Genomic DNA, 22,076 nt, shown 5'->3' with positions numbered 1-22,076 from the left:
GCTTCCTTCAGGTCTGTCCTCAGGTTCAGGGAAACTTTGTACAATCTCTCAGTTCCCATGCCTTCCTGTAGCTAAGTCTAAGTAGGTGTAACTGAAATATTTATATATTCATGCCCTGTTTACCCCATCTCTATTTCCACCACCACCCCCATCATATCCTCCCCTCTTCTCAAAGACTCCATGCTCCATGAGGCAGGTCCAACAATCTACCTTCGAGAACTTTTGCCTATATCCTCCTTTTTTTTTTTAAGGTCTAATAACTTACTACTTTGACTACTATGGATATTTATACAGTATACCACTCTTCAACCAAAGTTCTCAAAGCGATTTACATAGAGAAATAAATAATACATAAATAAGATGGTCCCCTGTCCCCAGACTTTTGAAATCCCAAAGGCTTTTGAGATACCATGGACAGCCAGGAAAGGAGGAAAGTTGAAGGAAATAGAAGAGGACGACCAGCAGCAAGGTGGATGGACTCGATGACGACAGCAATGAATGCACCACTGAGAGACCTTAAAGGCCAAGTTGAAGAAAGATCATCCTGGAGAGAATCTATCTATGTGGTCTTTAAGAGAGACCTTAAAGGCCAAGTTGAAGAAAGATCATCCTGGAGAGAATCTATCTATGTGGTCTTTAAGAGGTGACACCAACTTCATGGCACTTAATCAAATCTGTCCCCAAAGGGCTCACAATCTAAAAAGAAACACAAGGCAGATTCCAGCAACAGCCACTGGAGGGATGCTATGCTGGGTTTCGATACGGCCAGTTGCTCTCCCTCTGCTAAATATAAGAGAATCACCACTTTAAAAGGTGTCTCTTTGCTCAGTTAGCAGGGGTTATAAACTTTATACACTTAAAAACTTTCCTTTTATCCTCTTTCTTTCTCTCACTCGGCTCTAACCAATAGGTAAAAGCTCATGCAATTTTGCTCTGATAGTACCTGGCAGTGGCAAGAAGGGAAAAGTCATAAGTTACATTTGCAGGGTAATAGTATCATTCAAAGCCACCTCATGGCTCAGCGGGGAAGTAACTTGCCTAGGGAGCAAGAGGTTGCAGGTTTGAATCCCCCCTGGTATGTTTCCCAGACTATGGAGGTCAGGGATGTGCTTCCACTTTAACAGAGTACTTCCAGAGCACAAGGAAGATCTTTGAAGTATTTGCACTCCTGCGCAAGAGCAGCTGCACTTCAGACACGCAGGGATTCCCATTTTGTGTGTGCTGATGTTAAAGTCCCCAAGTCTCCATATTTACAAACCCTAGCAACCCAGAGGTTCCCAGTACAACCTGGATGGCTTTAAGAGGGGTTTGGATGACTTCATGGAGGAGAGGTCTATCAATGGCTACTAGTCGGAGGGCTGTGGGCCACCTCCAGCCTCAAAGGCAGGATGCCTCTGAGTACTAGTTGCAGGGGAGTAATGGCAGGTGAGAGGGCACGTCCTCAACTCCTGTCTGTGGCTTCCTGCGGCAACTGGTGGGCCACTGTGCGAAACAGGATGCTGGACTAGATGGGCCTTGGGCCTGATCCAGCAGGGCTGTTCTTATGTTCTTAAGTTCGAATCCCTGCTGGTATGTGTCCCAGACCATGGGAAAATCTATACTGGGCAGCAGCGATATAGGAAGATGCTGAAAGGCATCATCTCATGCTGTGTGGGAGATGGCAATGGTAAACCCCTCCTGTATTCTACCGAAGAAAACCACAGGGCTTTGTGGTCGCCAGGTGTCGACACTGACTCGACGGCACCTTTTACCTTTACATAGTCTTATTAGATGCATGAATTAACAGGATGTGTAAATGAAGCAGTAATAATGTTTCTAGTGCACACTAGAATTCAGTATCCAATTAATACTTTTTCTCCAGTCCTAATCCTTAATATGTATGTATGATTTTTATTTGAAGTTGTTATTACTTAACTCAGATGAAAAAATTATTAATATAGTGACCAGGTTTTGGTTTATAATCTGCAAAACTCGATCTGATCTTTAGCAATGCACTTCATAAGTAGTTTATACATTTCTCTCTTCTCTTTTTAAAATTTTATTTACATGATGCATTGTTTGTATTTCTTTGTATATTGGTCTATGACTGTAATAAAGTTCTGTTCTGTTCTGTATGAATATTTATTTTTAAATGCAATCTGTGCACCAGATCAGTGTGGGAAGAATTCACACATGTACATTTTTGCATTGCAGGTGGTCTGGGTAGGAACTGCCTTGATTTGGTGCTGTGAGACACATTACTTTGTCCTTTGCTAACTCAGCATTACCTCTTCATCCTGTATTTCCCATCTGGTATAATCCATTCATTCCATAAGGACTGAGCATTTGATTTTGTTGGCTGCATTGGCACATCCTACATTTTAGAGCTCAGTTCATATCCCTTTTCCCTTTAAGTATTCATAGCAGAACGAAAGCACATCACCATCTTTGCAGACTCCAACAATCTGCAGGCATGTCAAGGTTATATTGGATGGAGAGGCATTTCAGAGTGGTTTTGATCCTGTGCACATTTGCCCTATGAAATCACACATGTATGACTTTTGAAAACCTCAGCTTTCTTAAGCCATTCAATCAACTTATGCTAGAGTAGTCCCACCAAAATACACATTGATATATGATTGAAGACAGTTGGGTTTTTTTTACTGTAGTGAGCTAAGGGTTTCACTACTAAAGATGCAACCCTATACACATTTACCTGGAAGTAAGTCCCATTTAAATCAGTGGAATTTACTCCCAACCAAGTGACTATTAATAGTATCAGGACGTGTTATGGTGCAACACAGAACTACTGTCAGGTTTGATATTGAGTTAAAGAGGATGTAAATTGCAGCATTGCACGCTTAAAATATATTTGCATGGAAGTAATCCCCATGGGTTTCAGGCTCAGTTACATTTACTTTTAAGTAAGCGTGGTCAGACGCAGAGCTCTAAACATCTCATGCACTGGTTATCCAAACTGGATCTTTGCCTACAGCACATGTTCATAGCATCATGCAGTTCAATAAAGCACAATGGAGAGAAATCACATTTGATCAGTTAAAACCCCGTTTAACTCGGCAAGAGGAAAGAGACGGAAAAACTCAATAATACCTGGAAATAGGGCGAAGAAGTCTTGCTTTGAGTCATGCCGGGGCAGGCAGCTGCGTTTGTGAAATGCAGCATTGCACAATGATCCCGGTCCCGAGCTCTGTGTGTGCTGCAGTGCAAAAATCCAGCCAGCATTTACTTGGTTAAATCTCTGTTCTGCTGGCTGAATGTGCTTTTAAAGACTCAGCATAATTTCCAATCAGGAGAAAGACAGTCCCTTGCCTGTTAGGCGGCCCTAGGAATCCAGATCTTCTTCAGAACAGGCGGTTCAGGACCGTCCACAGGGCTGTTCTCATCATGAGCTCTTCCCAGAGCATCCATGCCTAAGCCAGGCCAAGAGGAAGGGGGTGGGGGGCTGAGACAAAATGGATGGCTTCCTCCATTTGAGAGCTGATATATCACCCCCACTCCTGCCCCAGACAAGCAAGGAGTCCCGATATATATGGGGATGGTGTGTTCTGTGTGCCTTTTGACACTTTGCTTTTCTCGAAGTCGCTTGCATTGGAGAAAGTAACCAGGATCCTATGGATGCTGTGCACCTCTGGGTCGGGGAAATTTAATTCCCAGGCAATTCAATAGAGCAGCAAGGGGAGAGAGAATCAAAGCATATGGCAAAGCTCTGTGCTAAATGCCAGTGCAGTCAACCTTGCGGTTCACAAATCAGCTGGGTTGGAGTTCTGCTATGTAAACCTGTGTATGCCATAGATTTTAATGGGTGGGTTTCATACTTTTAACATGCGGAATTTCTTGTTTTCTCTCACTGTGTAAAATTGGTCCCATGTGCGTATCCTCCTATCACTTGGTACCAGGGACAGCTAGCACTCCACTATATACATGAAATGCCTTCATCTGTGTTTGCAGCAACTTGCTATCCGTGTGCCTGGCGCTTTTACACACAGCAGCTTTACTGGGAGGCTTTACTGAGAACTTGAAGTTGTCCCCAAAAACCTGAAATAAATAGTGGGTTGTTTTTATCCTGGATATAAATCGGGCTACACTCTAATCTGCTGTGAAAAACCCAAATTGTGTATAAATTGCTCCCCGATAACTCACAGGGACTTTGGGGTAAATCTGGCTGATATGTGAATGCACCCCCTCCATTCTGGAGGAGATGCAAGTTAAAGGGCTTTAAAAGCCCCCTGTGAAAAACTTCCTGGCAACACATGATAGGGTATGCAGACATGCATGTCAGTACATGGTGTCAGATTGCACACAGAGTGCAAATAGTGGCTTATTAAAGGCTGATGCAGGTCCGTCCAAAATGGCTATACATCTATGTCTGTCAGCTTCACTGAGTTGTGGATCATCAGACTGCCCATATCACACACACACACACACACCCATCCCCAGCACAGCATCTCTCCAGTGGTGGCTGCTGGTGTCTCTTTTGTTTCCTTTTTAGACTGTGAGCCCTTTGGAGACAGGGGGCATTTTATGTATTTATTTATATTTATGTGAACCACTTTGGGAACGTTTGCTGAAAAGCCGTATATAAATATCCATTGTATTCATAAATATTTGTCACATTCGTATATTCAAACAGCACAGCCCGAAAATGTTCTTGCTAACCACATCACAACAGCCTGAACATACTTCTGGGCAAGCATCCGTCACCTAGCAAATCATGAAATCAAGGTTGCAATCATGGGCGTCTGCAGAACTTTTTTAGGGGGGCGGGGCAAAGCCAGCAATCCTATACCCCCCCTTCCTGGGAGTATGCCCCATTAAATTCAATGGAGACTGGCTCAATCCAGGGGGGCAACTGCCCCCTCTTGCTCCCTCCCCACTCTGGACACCCAGTGTTGCAATTTTATACACACTTAGGAACACAGAAGCTGCTTTGTACGGAGTCAGACCATTGGTTCATCTAGCTCAATATTGTCTACACTGACTGGCAGCGGCTTCTTCAAGGTTTCAGGCAGGAGGCTCTCCCAGCCCTATCTTGGAGATGCCAGGGAGGAAACCTGGGACCTTCCTGCATGCAAAGAAAATGCTCTTCCACTGATCTATGGCCCCATCCCCTAAGGGGGAATATCTTACAGCGCTCACATGTAGTCACCCACCCAAATATAAACCAAGGCAAACCCTGTGTAACAAAGGGGACAATTCTTGCTCACTACCTCTGGTGCAGTGGGGAAATGACTTGCTTAGGGAGCAAGAGGTTGCTGGTTCGAATCCCCGCTGGTATGTTCCCCAGACTATGGGAAACACCTATATCGGGCAGCAGCGATATAGGAAGATGCTGAAACGCATAATCTCATACTGCATGGGAAGAGGTAAGGGTGAACCCCTCCTGTATTCTACCAAAGACAACCACGGGGCTCTGGGGTCTCCAGGAGTTGACACCAACTCGACAGCACAATTATACCTTACCTCTCCTCCCTATGTACTTGGGAGTAAGTCTAGTTAGAATAATTGGTTGAAATCCAGAGCAAGGATGTAACAAAAGTGTAGTGAGAGGCACATACTAAAGCACTTCCAAACTAACTGCACTGGTGCACCAGAAAAGGGGCGTTTTTTACATCCTCCCCAGGAAACCACACATATGTCCTGAAAACTATCCAGCCCTTAGGACACATTTTCAGGTGGCAGTAGCACAGAGGGCTTTCTGGGGGAATGGGAGGTCATAAAAAATAGTTCCTCCTCCCATGCACCGCAATTAGTCTGGAAGTGAGTCTGGAGTTAATCTGAAAGTATGATTTGTCTGCTTCTTTCACTGTACTGGTGTTTCCTTGCTCTGGATATCAGACTCACTCTGGATGTCAGATGTGTCTTACTTGCAAGTATCATATTTATCTGAATCAAATATTACTCTAAATTTGAGACGATCCCCTTTAAAAATGCAGGTTATACCTGCATTTATCCAAAAGGAAGAAGACTCTGAATTTAAGACAACCCCTTGATTTCGAATATCAAAACACAGTCTTGGATTCAGGTAAATACAGTAAACGTACACAGGAGTAAACTGGACATCAATTAAAACGGCTGGTGCTGCATTTCTGATAACTGTTATGTACTAGATAGGGAAAATGGGTAGAAAATGTCCAAAGGCACATAGTAACATCCAGTAGTCAAATGAAAAACACATCTGAAAATGACAACATTGGCGATTTACATATTGCAAAGATACAAGTTGAGTCAGCATTTCTGGGTTTCTAGTGCTTGGTTTGAAGGTGACAGCTGTGGTAGAGAGAGGCAGATTTTTGTGTGTGAGAAGATTAATAGAGATGTTCCATGGAGCAATTTAATTTCTCAGCAGAAGCTGGCCCAGTAACTGTCTAGGGACATAGGAAGCTGCCCATTGGTCCACCTAGTTCCGTATTGTCAAGGGTGGCCATATTCTGGCTTTCCAAATCCGGGTGCCTATTTTGCATATTATGTAAATTGGCTTGAAGATAATTTCTGAGCAGAATAGTGACTGCACGTTTTGCTCCATAACTCTGCTTCTACAAGGGCTAGAGCTTAACTTTAAAAAGAAAAGAAAAGAAAGAAAGCTGAATTCCTGGTGAATCTGGGTGAGCTGGTCTTGTGGTAGCAAGCATGACTTGTCCCCTTAGCTAAGCAGGGTCCACCCTGGTTGCATTTGAATGGGAGACTAGAAGTGTGAGCACTGGAAGATATTCAACTTAGGGGATGGAGCCACTCTGGGAAGAGCAGAAGATTTCAAGTTCCCTCCCTGGCAGCATCTCCAAGATAGGGCTGAGAGAGACTCCTGCCTGCAACCTTGGAGAAGCCACTGCCAGTCTGTGAAGATGATACTGAGCTAGATAGACTAATGGCCTGACTCAGTATATGGCAGTTTCCTATACTATTATCCTATGTTCCTAGTGAGATCCTTAAAATCTGGGGCGGGGCGGGGGGCGGGCGGATGGCAGCTTCTCCAAGGTTGCAGGCAGGAGTCTCTCAGCCTCAGCCCTATCTTGGAAAAGCCATGGAGGGAACTTGGAACCTTCTGCTCTTCCAAGAGCGGCTCCATCCCCTGAAGGGAATATCTTACAATGCTCACACTTCTAGTCTTCCACTCATATGCAACCAGGGCAGACCCTGCTTAGCAAAGGGGACAAGTACTCCTTGCTACCACAAGACCAGCTCTCCTCCCATAATTCTAATAAAAGAAATCTCCTCACCCACTGTTCTATAGGTGGAAGAACTCCAGACCTTTGGGCTGCTTGTAACATCATTTTTTTGAAAGCTATGCACACACACATCTTCAGATTCATGCAGTGGCCTGTTGTAAAGGTAACACCATGTGTCACTTTCCCCGCAGAGATGCAGCTTCACTGGATGGACTTCTGGGATTTTGCTGCATGGAACATGCTCACTGGGAAATAGATGTTCATTATAGACACAGCTTCTGTCTCGACCTTGGCCTGCCTCACAAGGCACTGACTTGATGCTGTATCTTTAAATGGCAGGGGCCTCTTGGTATAAATAGCCCTTACGTATGCTGTCAGTTCTCAGTGGACAGCCTGCTTTGTACTGCGGAAGGGTAATTTGGTAGGTGTGTGTGTGTGTGTTTGTCCCACCCCTCACCGCTTTTTGAGTGATTGTCCTTGCAATCTTGAGAACATTCTTCTAACACAGCTTCTTCAAGAAAACAAGCAGGGCTTCTAAAATGCATGTACACACCGCCATCTACTGACACAAGATGATGATGACATTGACTCACATTCTTTTTAAATAGACCTGTTGGTTTACGACACTATGATTGCTTCCACACAAGAGCATTTCTGCTATTTGCTGGAACCAGAATTAAAAATGGTGGAAGGATTAGCATTGAATAGTGGTTCGAGTGTCAGACTGGGACTTGGGAGTCCTAGGTTCAAATCCCCACTCAGCCATGAAAGTCCCTGGGACAAGTACTTTCTCTCTGTCTAATCTACCTTACAGGGCTGTTGTGAGGGTAAAGAAAGGGGGACCATGTATGTTGCCCCGAGTTCCTTGGAAGATCGGTGGGATTAAAAAAAAAATCATATTATCCAACAAGGCCTTTCCCTGTGACCAAAATCCTTCTATAATATTTATGCACAGATAAGACCTGTTTAGCAAAAGGTCCTTTCTAATGTTAATTAAATACGTCCTCTTTGCAGGTTCAACAGGAAACAATAAAACTAGCTCAGCAAGGCAGCAGGATTACTGATGAATAATCTAATTGTCCCTCTCTTAATTGCCCTGGTGTTAGTTTCGGTTCCTGGGTGGAGGAGATATAATTACCAATTTCCTCTCAGTATTATTGTCTTATTATTTGAACCTTTCTAGAATAAATGAAGGAACTGCGAGCAGGTTATCATGGTTAAAAGAGTGAGGTGTGTAAGCGTGATTCTAATATAGAAGATTGTTGTTTAGGTTATGGAGGCAATATATTAAAGAATAGAAATGTGCTGGGTTGTGTCTGTTCTGTGCTTTTGTGCTGCAGAAGTGAAGTGCAGACATTTGTACTGATTGCAGAGTTCATTCAGCTCTCATTTATAAACACGTTTCTAGCCCTTAGGACTGTGATGATCATATACTGAAAGTTTGAAAGCCTGTCTTGTATTCAGGCACAGTGAAAGAATTGTCCCTTAAGCACAACCAGTACTTGAATTGCAGGAAGGCCAGAGCGGGCCCAAACCCCTTGGCTTTGGTGACACTCCCCTTTGCTATTGCTTTTAGAAGGCTACAAGTGGGCCTTAATTTGGCTAAAACCGAGGGTAGTCAGGGTTATGGCTTGTGAATTTTTGAACCTGGTGCTTCTTTTTATTTAGCAGGGGGAGAATAACTGACCCTATCCACCCCCAGCACCGTACCTCCAGTGACTGTTGCTGGTGTCTTTCTTATATTTCTTTTTAGACTGTGAGCCCTTCGGGGACAGAGATCCATCTTATTCATTCATTCATTCATTCATTATTTCTCTGTATAAACAGCTTTGGAAACTTTTTTGTTGAAAAGTGGTATATAAATATTTGTTGTTGTTGTTGTTAACACATCCTGTGTTACTGACACATATGTATGGATCCTGTATTTAGTAATCAAGATTCAATAGACAACATATTTGCCACTCTTGATGAGAAGCCAGAGGAGGGAGGAGAACTGAACAGGATTTCCATGGAACAGAATTTAAGTGTGTTCATAACCTATTTTCTAGCAGAAGGAGAATATATTATGCAAAAATTTCAAAACGTATATTTGCATAATTTATACAGGTCTCAGGAAGTTATTTATTATTAATTATTATTTATTTGATTTATATACCGTTAATGTTAAGAACATCCTTGCTGGCTCAGGCACAAGGCCCATCTAGTCCAGCATCCTGTTTCACACAGTGGCCCACCAGATGCCTCTGGGGAGCCCACAGGCAAGAGGTATGTGCATGCCCTCTCTCCTGCTGTTGCTCCCCTGCAACTGGTATTGAGAGACATCCTGCCTCTGAGGCTGAAGATGGCCCACAGCCACCAGACTAGTAGCCATTGATAGACTATCCACCATGAATCTGTCTAAGCCCCCTTTAAAGCCATCCAAGCTGGTGGCCATCACCACATCCCATGGCAAAATTTCTTGGTGCAGAATTTTGCACATCTTTCCCCACAGCATGTCCTCACATGTAACCACAAACAAATACATTCCCTGGTTTTCAACAGATCATCTTGGAATGATAGCCCTATTGATTTTTATGGAAGGCATTTCCAAGTAATTGCATTTATCATCCCACTTTATTAGATCACCACAGGATTATTGCAGTATTAACACAAGATAGCCGTGATAGTGCTGAGGCAGAAAGTGTTATGCCCATGTCCTCCTCTCGAGGATCTCCTCTAGGGAATGAGATCTCAACAGAATTATTTCTGCTCTCTGACTTTTGCCACCACCAGAGACAAGAAAAAAGCCATACCAATGAAAATAAGAAAGCTCTGGTTAAAATTCCTCATGCTGTTTATTTTGCTGGGATATTCAATCTGATTATACAGTTCCGGTCTGACATGAGAAAAACGTAGAAAAATAATCTCAAATGATGCTCTCGTTTGATAAGAAAATTCACAAAATACTCCGTTTCAAAAAAGAATGTACAAATTCACAAGAAATATGGGACAGCTCAAATGACAGCTCAACAAACAAACATTCTTTGCTCCACAGCTATCTAGAATGCTTTCAGATTTCCTGTGCAATTGGGCAGGCCACTCAGCAGGGATGAGCTGAGAGCCGAGTGCATAAATAGCCACCAAGGAGAAATCTGAGAGCTTCTACATGCTAAGCAGAGGCTGTACCACTGAGCTATGGCTTGATCGCCTACAAACTGAGAGTGAACCTAAGGCCACTCTCCTATGCTGCCTTGGAAGTAAATTCTAGCGATCGCATGGGTCTTCCTTCCAAAATATCCATGGGACTGAGTCGTCAGAATACTGCCGACACTTCCCAATGACTGCTCTTCACAATGGAAGATCATTACCAAGTTCCTCATCAGAGAATCCCTCGCAGACTTCCCCAGGGGGTCTCAGAACCATTTGAAAAACTTTGCAACATTTCAGGTGAATGTCACACGCCATGGATTGGTAGTGAAAACAGCTAGATAGTGGCCCCACTGGAGAAAATCTGTACTAGAGGGAAAGTGGATTTGGGATACTGGGGGCTAATGCTCACACCCATTTCCCTCACTACAGTATTTTACAATATATAATACCTTCTGATGTTTGGAACAATAAATAACAATACTTAGCAGATTCGTACAGATGACTGCTGGTAGAGCACCTGCCCTGGGTAGGAGCGCCAGGTGTGCTCCTGACTGGCAGCCGTGTGCTTGAAAACATTAAGGCAGGAGGAGGGAAGAGTGATTGTGCGCAAGGTGGCAGCTGGGTAGGACGGCATCTATCTATCTATAGGAAGAAGATAGGAACATAGGAAGCTGCCATATACTGAGTCCGACGATTGGTCCATTTAGCTCAGTATTGTCTGCACAGACTGGCAGCGGCTTCTCCAAGGTTGCAGGCAGGAGTGTCTCTCAGCCCTGTCTTGGAGAGGCTGCCAGGGAGGGAACTTGGAACCTTCTGTATGCAAGCAAGCAGGTGCTCTTCCCAGAGCGGCCCCATCCCCTAAGGGGAATATCGTACAGTGTTCACACATGTAGTCTCCCATTCAAATGCAAACCAGGGTGGACACTGCTTAGCAAAGGGGACAATTCATGCTTGCTATGATGGCAATGGTAAACTCCTCTTTACCTTTACCACAAGACCAGCTTTCCTCCTAGAGAGGAGGGGATCTATCTACCTATCAAATTTGTAGACCACCCCAAACTTCTGTCTGTGGGCAATTTACAACAATATAAAACAGATTAAGACAAAAACAAAAACAAAAACCTTAAAACAATTTAAAGCCAAAGTCAAGTTAAAAACTGGGTGAAATCAACTAACTTTTGCCTAACTTAAAATACTGGGAACGGAATCTAGGTAGGGTGTGTTTGTCCTACCCAGCTGCCACATCACACACAATCAGCTGGTCTTGTGGTAGCTAGCATGAATTGTCCCCTTTGCTAAGCAGGGTCCACCCTGGTTGCATTTGAATGGGAGACTACCAATGTTTCCTCTAACAGGGATTCCCAGATGTTGTTGACTACAACTCCCATAATCCCCAAGCAAAAGCCATTGTAGGTGGAAATTCTGGGAGTTGTAGTCAACAACATCTGGGAATCCCTCTTAGAGGGAACACATATGTGAGCACGGCAAGATGTTCCCCTTAGGGAATGGGGTTGTTCTGGGAAGAGCAGAAGATTCCAAGTTCCCTCCCTGGCATCTCCAAGATAGGGAGGAGAGAGACTCCTGCCAGCAATCCTGGAGAAGCCGCTGCCAGTCTGCATAGACCAGGGATTCTCAATGTTGGGTCCCTAGATGTTATTGGACTTCAACTCGCATAATCCCCAGCTCCAGTGGCCTTTGGTTGGGGATGATAGGAGCTGAAGTCCAATAACATCTGGGGACCCAATGTTGAGAATCCCTGATGTAGACAATACTGAGCTAGATGGACCCATGGTCTGGACCGGTCGGTATATGGCAGCTTCTTATGTTACCATTCTCCCTTCTTCCTCCCTTAATGTTTGCAAGCACATGACCAATCAGGAGCGTACCTGGCTCTCCTACCCATAGGCTGGCTGCTCCTCCTGTCCTATCCTGCCAGCGGTCAAATGAATGAACCTATTATTTATATAGCTTTTCCCCCAAAGTGTGTCCTGTGCTTAGCTCCATAATCCTTACTAAAAACCTGAAAAGTCATATTATTCCCATGTTACAGGTTTGGGTGGGGTTGCTCTGAGACAATTAATGTAGACAAACACATCTTGCTGCTGCTGCGGCGTCTAATTCACACTAAAGCAAGAATGGGGAAATTGTGCCACACTGTCTATATAAACCAGCTTCTCCCATATTTATTTCATCCCGCTCATTCCAGATCTTCTCCCATGTTCCAGATCTTCTTTCCGAGCTCTGCACACACACACACACACACACACACACACACACACTTCACTGCACAGACTAGCAACTCTTAGAAGTTATAATTATTACAGAGAGCAAAAGGAAGTGCAATGAAAAAACAAGAGGTTGTCAGTCACATGTGACAAGGAGACAAGGAGAACAATGATTGTTCACCCACTCGGTAGGAAATTATGAGTGCAGGTGGGCTGAATGTTATGTATTGGCAGTTGCGTCAAAAACTAGAAGGAGTTAGGCCTCGGAGCATTTTTTAAATCGGATCATTTTCTGAAAAGCCCGTTTGAATTCATCGTTGAAAGCAGTATATATAATAGGATTGATGAGGGAGTTCAGGTAGCCTAACCATGTGAAAAAGTCAAAGAGGATGGGTGGGAGCCAACAGGCATTCTGACAGATGGGTAAGACCAAAGTCGCCACGAAAAACGGGAGCCAGCAGAAAATGAAGGCCCCTAAAATCATCCCGAGTGTTTTGGTGGCTTTCCGCTCACGGGCGGCAGAAATACGTTTCCTCTCCAGGGCGCTATCGGCAACTTTGATCCTCACGTGGTTGATGAACACTGGGGAGCTGCCGGAATGGGAATGCCCTTCGTGAAGATTTGAGCTGAGGGAGCAGAGGGAGGACCCTGCCGAGCCCGTGATGAGGTGGGCGGTGGTGAAGCGCTTCCCGTAGAGCGACGGCGGCTTCAGAATGCGGGACCGAGCGGCCACATAAATCCGACCATAGAGGATCACGAGTAACAGGGTTGGGATATAGAAGGCCCCGCAGGTGGAGTAGATGGTGTAGGAAATCTGATCCGTGTTCACGTTGCAGGAGGCCATTTCTGTGTGGGCTTTGGCCTGCCTCCAGAAAAGAGGCGGCATTGAGATACAAATGGAGATCACCCAAACCACAGCGATCATGAGAGCAGCTCTGCCAGCAGTCCGGCGTTTGGTGTACTCGAGAGCGTCTGTGATAGCCCAGTATCTGTCCAGGGCAATCACACAAAGGTGCAGGATGGAAGCCGTGCAACAGGTGATGTCCGAGGACAACCAGATGTCACACATGATCTGGCCAAAGGTCCAGATGTGGCTGACGGTGTACGGAATACTGATGGGCATGACCAGGATCGAAACCAAGAGGTCAGTGGCCGCCAAGGAGCCGATGAGATAATTGGCAGGCGTGTGGAGTTTTCTGGTAAGGATGATTGTGATGATGACGAACGTATTGAAGAGCATCGTCGCCAGTGTGATCACAGCCAGAATCACAGCAAGGGTGACCTGGAGGCCTAGCAAACTCCCCTCATCCCAGCCCTTGGGCATTTCACTGGCATTCAGAGACCTGTTAGACATACTCTGGAAGGGAAACTCTGCTGACCAGTTGTACTGGGTCATTCTCTGCTGAGTTGGAACTCCTCTTTTCAATTTAATCCTTTACATACACCTGAGAATGTATCTCAGTCTTTACCGAAACTGGGATTTGTGGAACAGAACTTTAGGGCTGGAAGGGAGAGAGACAGAGGGAGAGAGAGAGAAAGAAAACGAACATACCATTGTTAACCAGAAGCCAAGACGATAACAAAAGCATTAACCAAGCATTAGCTGTGGTAGATTTTACTACACTACAACTCCAGTCACTAATCCTCAGCCACCTATTAATAGAGAATATTCAGACACTAGTGAGATTTACTGCCTCATGCAGTGCAATCCTAAGCAAATCTCCTCAGAAGTCCGTCTGAGCGAGCCAGACAGTCTGGGATAGGCTCGTGGCAGTTAATAGGTGCAGAAGTCTGAGACTCATTCCGCCTGGGACTCACCGGCTAGTAAGGGTGTTCAGGATTGCCACAGTAAATTCATAATCTCATGGCAGAAGACCACAAACACTCACATTACTAACTGTTGAATGTAAACCAGGGCTGTACAACTTCAGCCCTCGTTCAGAGGTTGGACAACAGTTCCCATCATACCCGAGTACTGGCCACTGTGGCTGCAGATGATGGGAACTGTAGTCCAAAAACAGCTGGAGGGCCAAAGTTGTGCAGCCCTGACCTAAACCAACCCTAGAACCCATATAACTCAGTGGAAGAGCAGATGCATTAATGTAGATGGTTGCAAGTTTGACTCCTGTTGTTCCTAATTTGTATTCTCAAAAAACTAAAGGTAAAGTGGGCCGTTGAGTCAGTGTCAACTCCTGGCAACTACAGAGCCCTGTGGTTGTCTTTGGTAGAATACAGGAGGGGTTCGCCATTGCCTCCTCCCGTGCAATATAAGATGATGCCTTTCAGCAACTTCCTGTAGGAAGTTACCAGCAGGGATTCGAACCGGCAGGGATTCGAACCGGCAGGGATTCGAACTGGCAACCTCTGGCTTGGTAGTCAAGCCATTTCCCCACTGCGCCATTAGGAACCTCCGATATTCAGCTTTCGCTCATTCCTTGGGGGAGAATCGACAAAGGTGTTCAGGGAAAGTACAAGTACGCCTACCCCACCTGCCCTTCTTAGCCAACTAAGAAGTCAACTTATTGTACACCATCCAGAGCCTTTGGATGGGGTGGTATAAAAATGTAATTAATAAATAAACTGGCCCTCTTCCACCATCAGGAATTCCAGGTTCCAGAGATGGAGGAGGGACAGAAACATGTCACCCTAGCCAAGTATTTCTGTTAAGGCAGACAGAAATAATTGCTCCCTAGCACAGAAGGGTTTGCAATGGCAATCTGCATTGATTCAAAACAGCAAGTTGAAAAGGAATGTGGCTTGCTAAAGCAGTAAATAGTTTTTGAACATGCAATTTTCCACTGCTAAGCGCCATTAAGCCTTAAGTCCTTCAGAGACAGGAACAGATATTCTTCTTTTTGATGTGTAATTGCGCAAACGGACGCACAAAACTGTAGAGCTGAATAAATTAATAGCTGCATACAGAATAGGTTTGTGGTAAAATGCAGTGCAAACATAGGCTAACATACAGAGCAAAGATGCGCCTTTGTAGGGAAGAAGCAGCCTAACAGAACTTCCCAACTAGTTGCACCCGTGCCACTGGGAAGTGTCAATTTTTGATGCCCTCTCCTGCTCCAGGAAGTCCTCTGAGCCACCCTAAAATATGTCCCTGAGGGCTGTGCAGCCCTCAGGGACATATTTCTGGGTGGCACAGAGGGCTTTCTGGAGAATAAAAATTGCCACTTCCCAGCTGCGGTGGTGCAGTTAGCTGGGAAGTTCTGTCAGGCTGCTCTCTTGCTGTAGCATTGCATCCTTGCACTGTATATGCCAGCCAGTATCTTAACTTGCAGGACACAAAACAAATGAGCTCTGCTGGATCAGTCCAAAGCATCTTTTAGGTAAGCCAAAAGCGAGGTATGAAAGAAATAGTCTCCACTCACGGCCACCCCATCAGCACTAATATTAAGTGGTATACTGCCTCTAAACATGGGAGACTTCACATAGTTATAATGGCTCATTGACGGACCTCTGAAATTGTCTCAGCTCCTTTTAAAGCCATCTGTGCTAATGGCCATCACCACAACTTGTGGCAATGAATTCCACAAGTCAATGAGAATTACTTTCTTTTGTCTGTCCTTTTCTTTTCAGACTGTTTCTTTTTAGATTGCGAGCCTTTTGGGGACAGGGAGGCATCTTATTTATTTATTGTTTCTCTATGTAAACCGCTTTGGAAACTTTTGTTGAAAAGCTGTATATAAATATTTGTTGTTGTCCTTGTCCTGAATCTACTGCCAAGTCAATACCACTGAGAGACCCCAACTTTTGCTGTGGGGGTAGGGATCCCTCTAGCCACTTTCTCTATGCAATGCTTAATCTACAAGCACTTCTTTCTATCATCATGATTTGTTCTCTTCTGGACATTCTCTGCCTGTGCTACCACCTACCGTTATACATGGACAGACATCTTAGAAGGTTCTCTGAATTTAACTTTTGCAAGTTGTTCATGATCACGTGGAGGAAGTGCTATCATTCTTAACTGCAAAGTCCAGAATCCCAGAGAGAAGAAAGGCATGGCTGGATGGCTCATTATTCCCAACTGGATCTAGAAGGAAGACATGGACCTAAGTTAGTTCAGGAATACATCAGAAGTGCAACTACTGCATTCTATGAACTGCAGGAGTTTCTCAATACATCACTGAAGTAAAGGTAAAGTTGTGCCATTGAGTCAGTGTCGACCCCTGACCTGGTGACCACAGAGCCATGTGGTTTTCTTTGGCAGAATATTATTTTAAGGACTACCTCCTCCCATATGAACCTGCTTGTGAACTCAGAGCAACACTGGAACCAGGCTCTATGCTGTGCAATGATATGGATTTTTCAGAACATCTTTCATAAGCAAATTTTCCAGTGCCCTAAGTTGATTGGATGTGATTTATTTATTTATTTATTTATTTAACATATTTGTATACTGCCCAAAACGTACGTCTCTGGGTGGTTTACAACAAAGCAAAAACAATCGAAAAAAGTTAAAAACATGAGTTAAAACAAAATGATTTATGCTTGTTATGTTTGCATTTTAAAAGTACTACTACTATGAATAGTTATATACTGCTTTTCAAAAACGGTTCCCAAAGCAGTCTGCATAGAGAGATAAAAATAAATAAATAAAGATGGCTCCCTGTCGCCAAAGGGCTCACAATCTAAAAAGAAACATACGATAGACACCAGCAACAGTCACCGGAGGGATGCTGTGCTGGGGATGGATAGGGCCAGTTATTCTCCCCCGACCTTGTTCCGGAATAGTTCTGGACACCTCACTTTACTTTTCTTTGCTACAAGACGTTATTATTAAGATACAGAACCCAGAGAGTTTCTGCAACAGTACCCAGTGAGTCACCCATTAGATTGGTGACCAAAGACTATGACCAGAGAATTAAACAGAATTTATGGACGAAGACTTCACAGAAGAGAATTTACCTGGCCTTGAAGCTGTCCACACACATCAGCTGGGGGAACCGTCTAGAAAAACAGGACAGATTTGAAACATAACTTAAATGCGTCATATAAAACTCCAGCCCATCTCTAATCATGGCAGGGTTCCTTGCATCAACACCCATTCTGACTGGTACGGGGCAAAACATGAATATCTGTATATCTTGATATTCCACCAGAATGGGGGCTGCGGCCATGTCAGGACATATGCGAACCTAACAGTTCTTCTGTTTTTCCACGTGATGGAAGAGCTGGACTTGGAAGATTCCCAAGAGGCCTTCCTTATGGCCGAACTAGTCCGTTAAAATGCAGCCCGCAAAGAACATATAGCAGCTCATAGACACAGCAATGTCAGCGTAAGAGAGCATGCCCAAGCAATTCTCATAGGAACATATGATGAATATTTAAGTACAAATATGACCAATATTTATATATCGCTTTCCAACAGAAGTTCCCAAAGCAGTTTACATAGTTATAAATAAAAGGGCTCCTTGTCCCCAAAGGGCACACAGTCTAAAAAAGAAACATAAGATCAATCGATCAATCAATCAATCAACCTTTATTATGGTCACAGACCAGAATGAAATTACTAATAATGATTACATGTTAAAAGTTACATGTTAAAAAGTACGGGTGGATGAAGGTGATTGCCTATATGATGATACATATCATAAAAGAGCTAATAATAAGGATGGCTGCATTTTAAAAAGTTACATTGAGCGCCAAAGAGGAGTTGAGCTAGCGACTTGGCTTTGAACAGTTTGAGAGCTGCTGGTAGATCACGGCCTCCTCTTGTCCGCAGGAATTGGAGGATGGCAGACGAGCTTCTCTGAGCATTTAAAGCCACGTGTTCTCCATGGGCTTTTCTAGAGCCACCAGATTGAAAAACTACTCCCAAGCATTTGAAATGTGCCACTTGTTCAATTTTATAAGATCAAAACCAGCAACAGCCACCGAAGGGATGCTGTGCTGGGGCTGGATAGGGCCAGTTGCTCTCCCACGGCTAAATAAAGAGGAACACCACTTTTAAAAGGGGCCTCTTTGCTCAGTTGGCAGGGGAGGAAGTGAATCTTCATTCATCCATCGAGTACTCATCTACACTGTTATTGCTCAGTGTTGTTTACACTAGTGAGTTCCAACCTGGGGGCCTCCAGATGTTGATGAACTACAACTCCCATCGGCCCTAGCTACATTGTATTGTGGCTGAGGATGGTGGGAGTTGTAGTCCAGCAACATCTGGAGGCCCTCAGGCTGGGACCCACTGGGCCACACCATGGCTGCACAACTTCAGCCCTTCAGCTAACTGTTTTTAAAGTAGAGTTCCCATCAACCCCAGCCACGCTGGCCAACAGTCAGGGATGATGGGAGCTGTAGTCCGACATCTGCAGGAGGGCCAAAGTTGTGCAGCCTTGGTCTACACTGAGAGGTAGTCGCTCTCCAAGGTTTCAGGCAGAGTCCTTCTCAACCCTACCTGGAGATGCCACCAGGGATTGAACCTGTGACCTTCTACATGCAAAGCAAATGCTCTACCACTGAGCTACAGCCCCATCGCCTCATTCTTGGTGGTGCTGAAGTCCCCGGAACCTGCCAAATTATTATTATTATTTTTATTTTTACATTTCTATCCCGCTCTTCCTCCAAGGAGCCCAGAGCAGTGTACTACATACTTGAGTTTCTCTTTCACAACAACCCTGTGAAGTAGGTTAGGCTGAGAGCGAAGTGACTGGCCCAGAGTCACCCAACTAGTTTCATGGCTGAATGGGGATTTGAACTCGGGCCTCCCCGGTCCTAGTCCAGCACTCTAACCCCTAAGCAATGACATGGATTGTGTCATGGGCTGCTGCAGAGGGATGGGGGACAACACCAACCTTGGCGCTAGCGGAGCCCCGCCCAGTTTCCGAGCTCCCTCCTTCCCCCTGCAGTCACCCGCAATGCAGCCCACATCATTGCTGAGGGTCTCACGACCTTTGGCAAGGTTTGGCAGGCTCAGGGGACTGTAGCAATGCCGAGAATTGCTTGCACTAAATCCCTTCTTCCGCTGGTGTCACATCCAGATGCATCATATATGTATGTAAATGTAGCCACTCTAATATTGTTTTAAGAACTTCTGTCTTGCATCACATGGCATAACCAATCGTTTCACTTGAGAAAATATTGTTTGTTATTCTTTGCTATTCATGCTTATCCTTGTGTTCCTCAAATCATGCCATGTGCCTGTGTTTATGCTGTTCATATACAAATATGGGGAAAATGCAGGCTCTTAATTTTCACAGGGTCAAAGGTCTCCAATAAAATGATTTTTTCCCAGACTGCTTGAAACCTTGGGCAACCACCCTGATGCTGTCAACTGTTCCCTGAGTTCTGCAAGAAGAGCCAAGAAATGAAATAGATCATTGAGTCAGCAGTAAGGAAGAACACTCATAGGCTAGTTATTTTGGCAGCTGGGAAAAGCAGAGCTGTGCTTCCATTTTTGCTAAATGACCAAGTGGTCATTCATTGTGTAAGAATCTTAACTCAGCCTCTAGAAAAACGGTCATTTTTCAGATTCCAAGCAAGTGATAAGAAAGGAAATTGTATGGCCAAGTTCTAACACTCTGTCCAGACACACTCTGGAAGGAATTTCCTTTCTTCAGTACCAATGCTCTTCATTGTAAGGTCTGGGGACCAGTGGCAGCCTCCACCAATCCTAAGGGCATCCCTCTAAATGTTTGTTGGGCCTGTGTGAAGCTTCACTGAAGCTAAATACTCTACACAATTTTCCTGGCACCATACAGAGAGGATGTGCTATTCTACTAAGAATATTTATATACTACTTTCCCATAAAAGTTCCCAAAGCGGTTTACATAGAAAAACAAATAAGTACAATGGCTCCTTGGCCCCAAAGGGCTCACAATCTAAAAAAAAACCACAAGATAGACACCAGCAGCAGCCACTGGAGGGATACTGTGCTGGGGATGGATAGGGCCAGTTGCTCTCCCACTGCTAAGGCCGGGGGCGTTCCTTGAAGGGAAACTCTTGAGTCCCTGCACCATCTTGGAAGGCATGCACAGAATGCAGGGAAGTGAAGCTCCTCCCATTGTTTCCCCCATAGAGTTCTTAAGAGAGGGCTCCGTCTCTCTTAAAGGCCCTACCAGCACTGAGATAAGTACAGTACTGAGCAGAGGTCAGCAGTGGGGAAAAGCTCTCACCCTGAAGGGTTGTTGTTGGGTGGTGTTTTTTTTGGGGGGGAGGGGGTTGCCAAAGTGGCCCCTCCTTGAAAAATAGTGAAGATCACTGCTCTGTATTGAGCGCAGTCAGAAAGTGGGCCAAGATCTAATGGGAAATCTCTAAGTAATTTGCAGTACATTGACAAGATATTCAAATCCTCAACACCAAATCACAGCGGCCACAGAGCCGTGGCACCTAGGCAAGTTGTAAACAATTAAAAACGGATTCTATGGCAATGGATTTCATGTTTCAGTTAAAAGTGGGGTCCCGAATCTGAAAGGATCACAGGCCTCCAGTTCCAATTCAGATGAACATTTTTAATGTGTGGCTGGTATCTGACTTTAGGGGGCAGCCTAGCATTAGCTTTAAGCTTTGGCAGTTTCAAAGCCAAGAGAAAGCAGAGCTCTGAGATGCCTTAATTTTCACATAATGTTTATCTCTAGAAACACCCATGAGAAACATAACACTGAAGCACAAAATCCATAAACCACTTGGGCGCACTGGCAAGACCCACATGAGAGAGATTAGATTCTTGCCTTCTTCTGCTCATAGATCTTCCCTGTAAAATCTGTCCAGTCACTTCTCTCTCAGCCTAACCTACTTTGCAGGGTTGTTGTGAGGAGAAACTTAAGTATGTAGTACACCGCTCTGGGCTCCTTAAAGGAAGAGCAGGATATAAAAAGTAGATGATGATGATGATTATTATTATTATTTTGCATCCAATTGTAACTTTTCTACTGTGCTGCTACACATGCGGACACTCAGCCAGGTGGTGGCAGAGGCAGGAGAGGGCAGATGAGGTGAAATGTCAGAGGTGGCATTGGGAACCCCACTTCAGGCACCCAAAGGGCTTGAGCTTCAGCTGTCCCTGCGATGGATCCAGGAATCTACAGCCCTTTAGACCTGCAACGGAGCTCACTAGGACCAGAGCAAGAACCCAATGGCACAGACCAGAGAGCTGCACCAATCCAATCCCCAAAACAAGAAAAGCTACTAACAAAAAACGCTGTAGATAATTGCTTCGATTCTTTAAAATCCAGGCACGCCTCAAGCTGTAGAGTTTTCTCTTGGGCTACTGTGACATGAGAGAAGAGCTGTTCTTGTGGTAGCACACATGAATTGTCCCCTTAGCTAAGCAGGGTCCACCCTGGTTGCATATGAATGAGAAACTTGATGTGTGAGCACTGTAAGATATCCTCGAGATGGAGCTGCTCTGGGAAGAGCAGAGGGTTCCAAGTTCCCTCCCTGGCTTCTCCAAAAATAGGGCTGAGAGAGATTCCTCCTGCCTGCAACTTTGGAGAAGACACTGCCAGTCTGTGTAGACAATACTGCGCTAGATGGACCTATGGTCTGACTCAGTATATGGCAACTTCCTATGTTCCTGTGACATAAAAATGAAGATGCCCAATAGAACTGAGTCAAT

At 44.7% G+C, this 22,076-nt stretch overlaps 2 protein-coding genes across 4 annotated transcripts in view; both read right to left on the bottom strand.

Moving 5' to 3' along the window:
• Positions 1–3,315, bottom strand: part of LUZP1 (leucine zipper protein 1) — a 72,434-nt gene extending 69,119 nt beyond the window's left edge. The window contains exon 1 of the mRNA XM_053266937.1: positions 3,091–3,315. The gene's annotated coding sequence lies outside the window, so the exon portion shown is untranslated. The remainder of the gene's footprint in view (positions 1–3,090) is intronic.
• Positions 3,316–9,975: 6,660 nt separating this feature from the next.
• HTR1D (5-hydroxytryptamine receptor 1D) overlaps positions 9,976–22,076 on the bottom strand; it is a 65,432-nt gene continuing 53,331 nt past the window's right edge. For 2 of the 3 annotated variants that reach the window (XM_053266698.1, XM_053266697.1), the window contains exons 2-4: positions 17,432–17,473; positions 16,399–16,556; positions 9,976–14,019 (exon numbers count right to left, since the gene is read on the bottom strand). In XM_053266698.1, coding sequence (XP_053122673.1) covers positions 12,774–13,913 — 1,140 coding nt within the window. In that variant the 5' untranslated portion in view covers positions 13,914–14,019; positions 16,399–16,556; positions 17,432–17,473 and the 3' untranslated portion in view covers positions 9,976–12,773. The remainder of the gene's footprint in view (positions 14,020–16,398; positions 16,557–17,431; positions 17,474–22,076) is intronic. The other variant, XM_053266699.1, reaches the window with a different exon arrangement.

The sequence above is a fragment of the Hemicordylus capensis genome, chromosome 7 (genome assembly GCF_027244095.1).
Source record: "Hemicordylus capensis ecotype Gifberg chromosome 7, rHemCap1.1.pri, whole genome shotgun sequence".
Taxonomy (NCBI): domain Eukaryota; kingdom Metazoa; phylum Chordata; class Lepidosauria; order Squamata; family Cordylidae; genus Hemicordylus; species Hemicordylus capensis.
The sequence above is the reverse complement of the archived record's forward strand: the minus strand, read 5'-3'. Positions and strand labels throughout refer to the sequence as shown.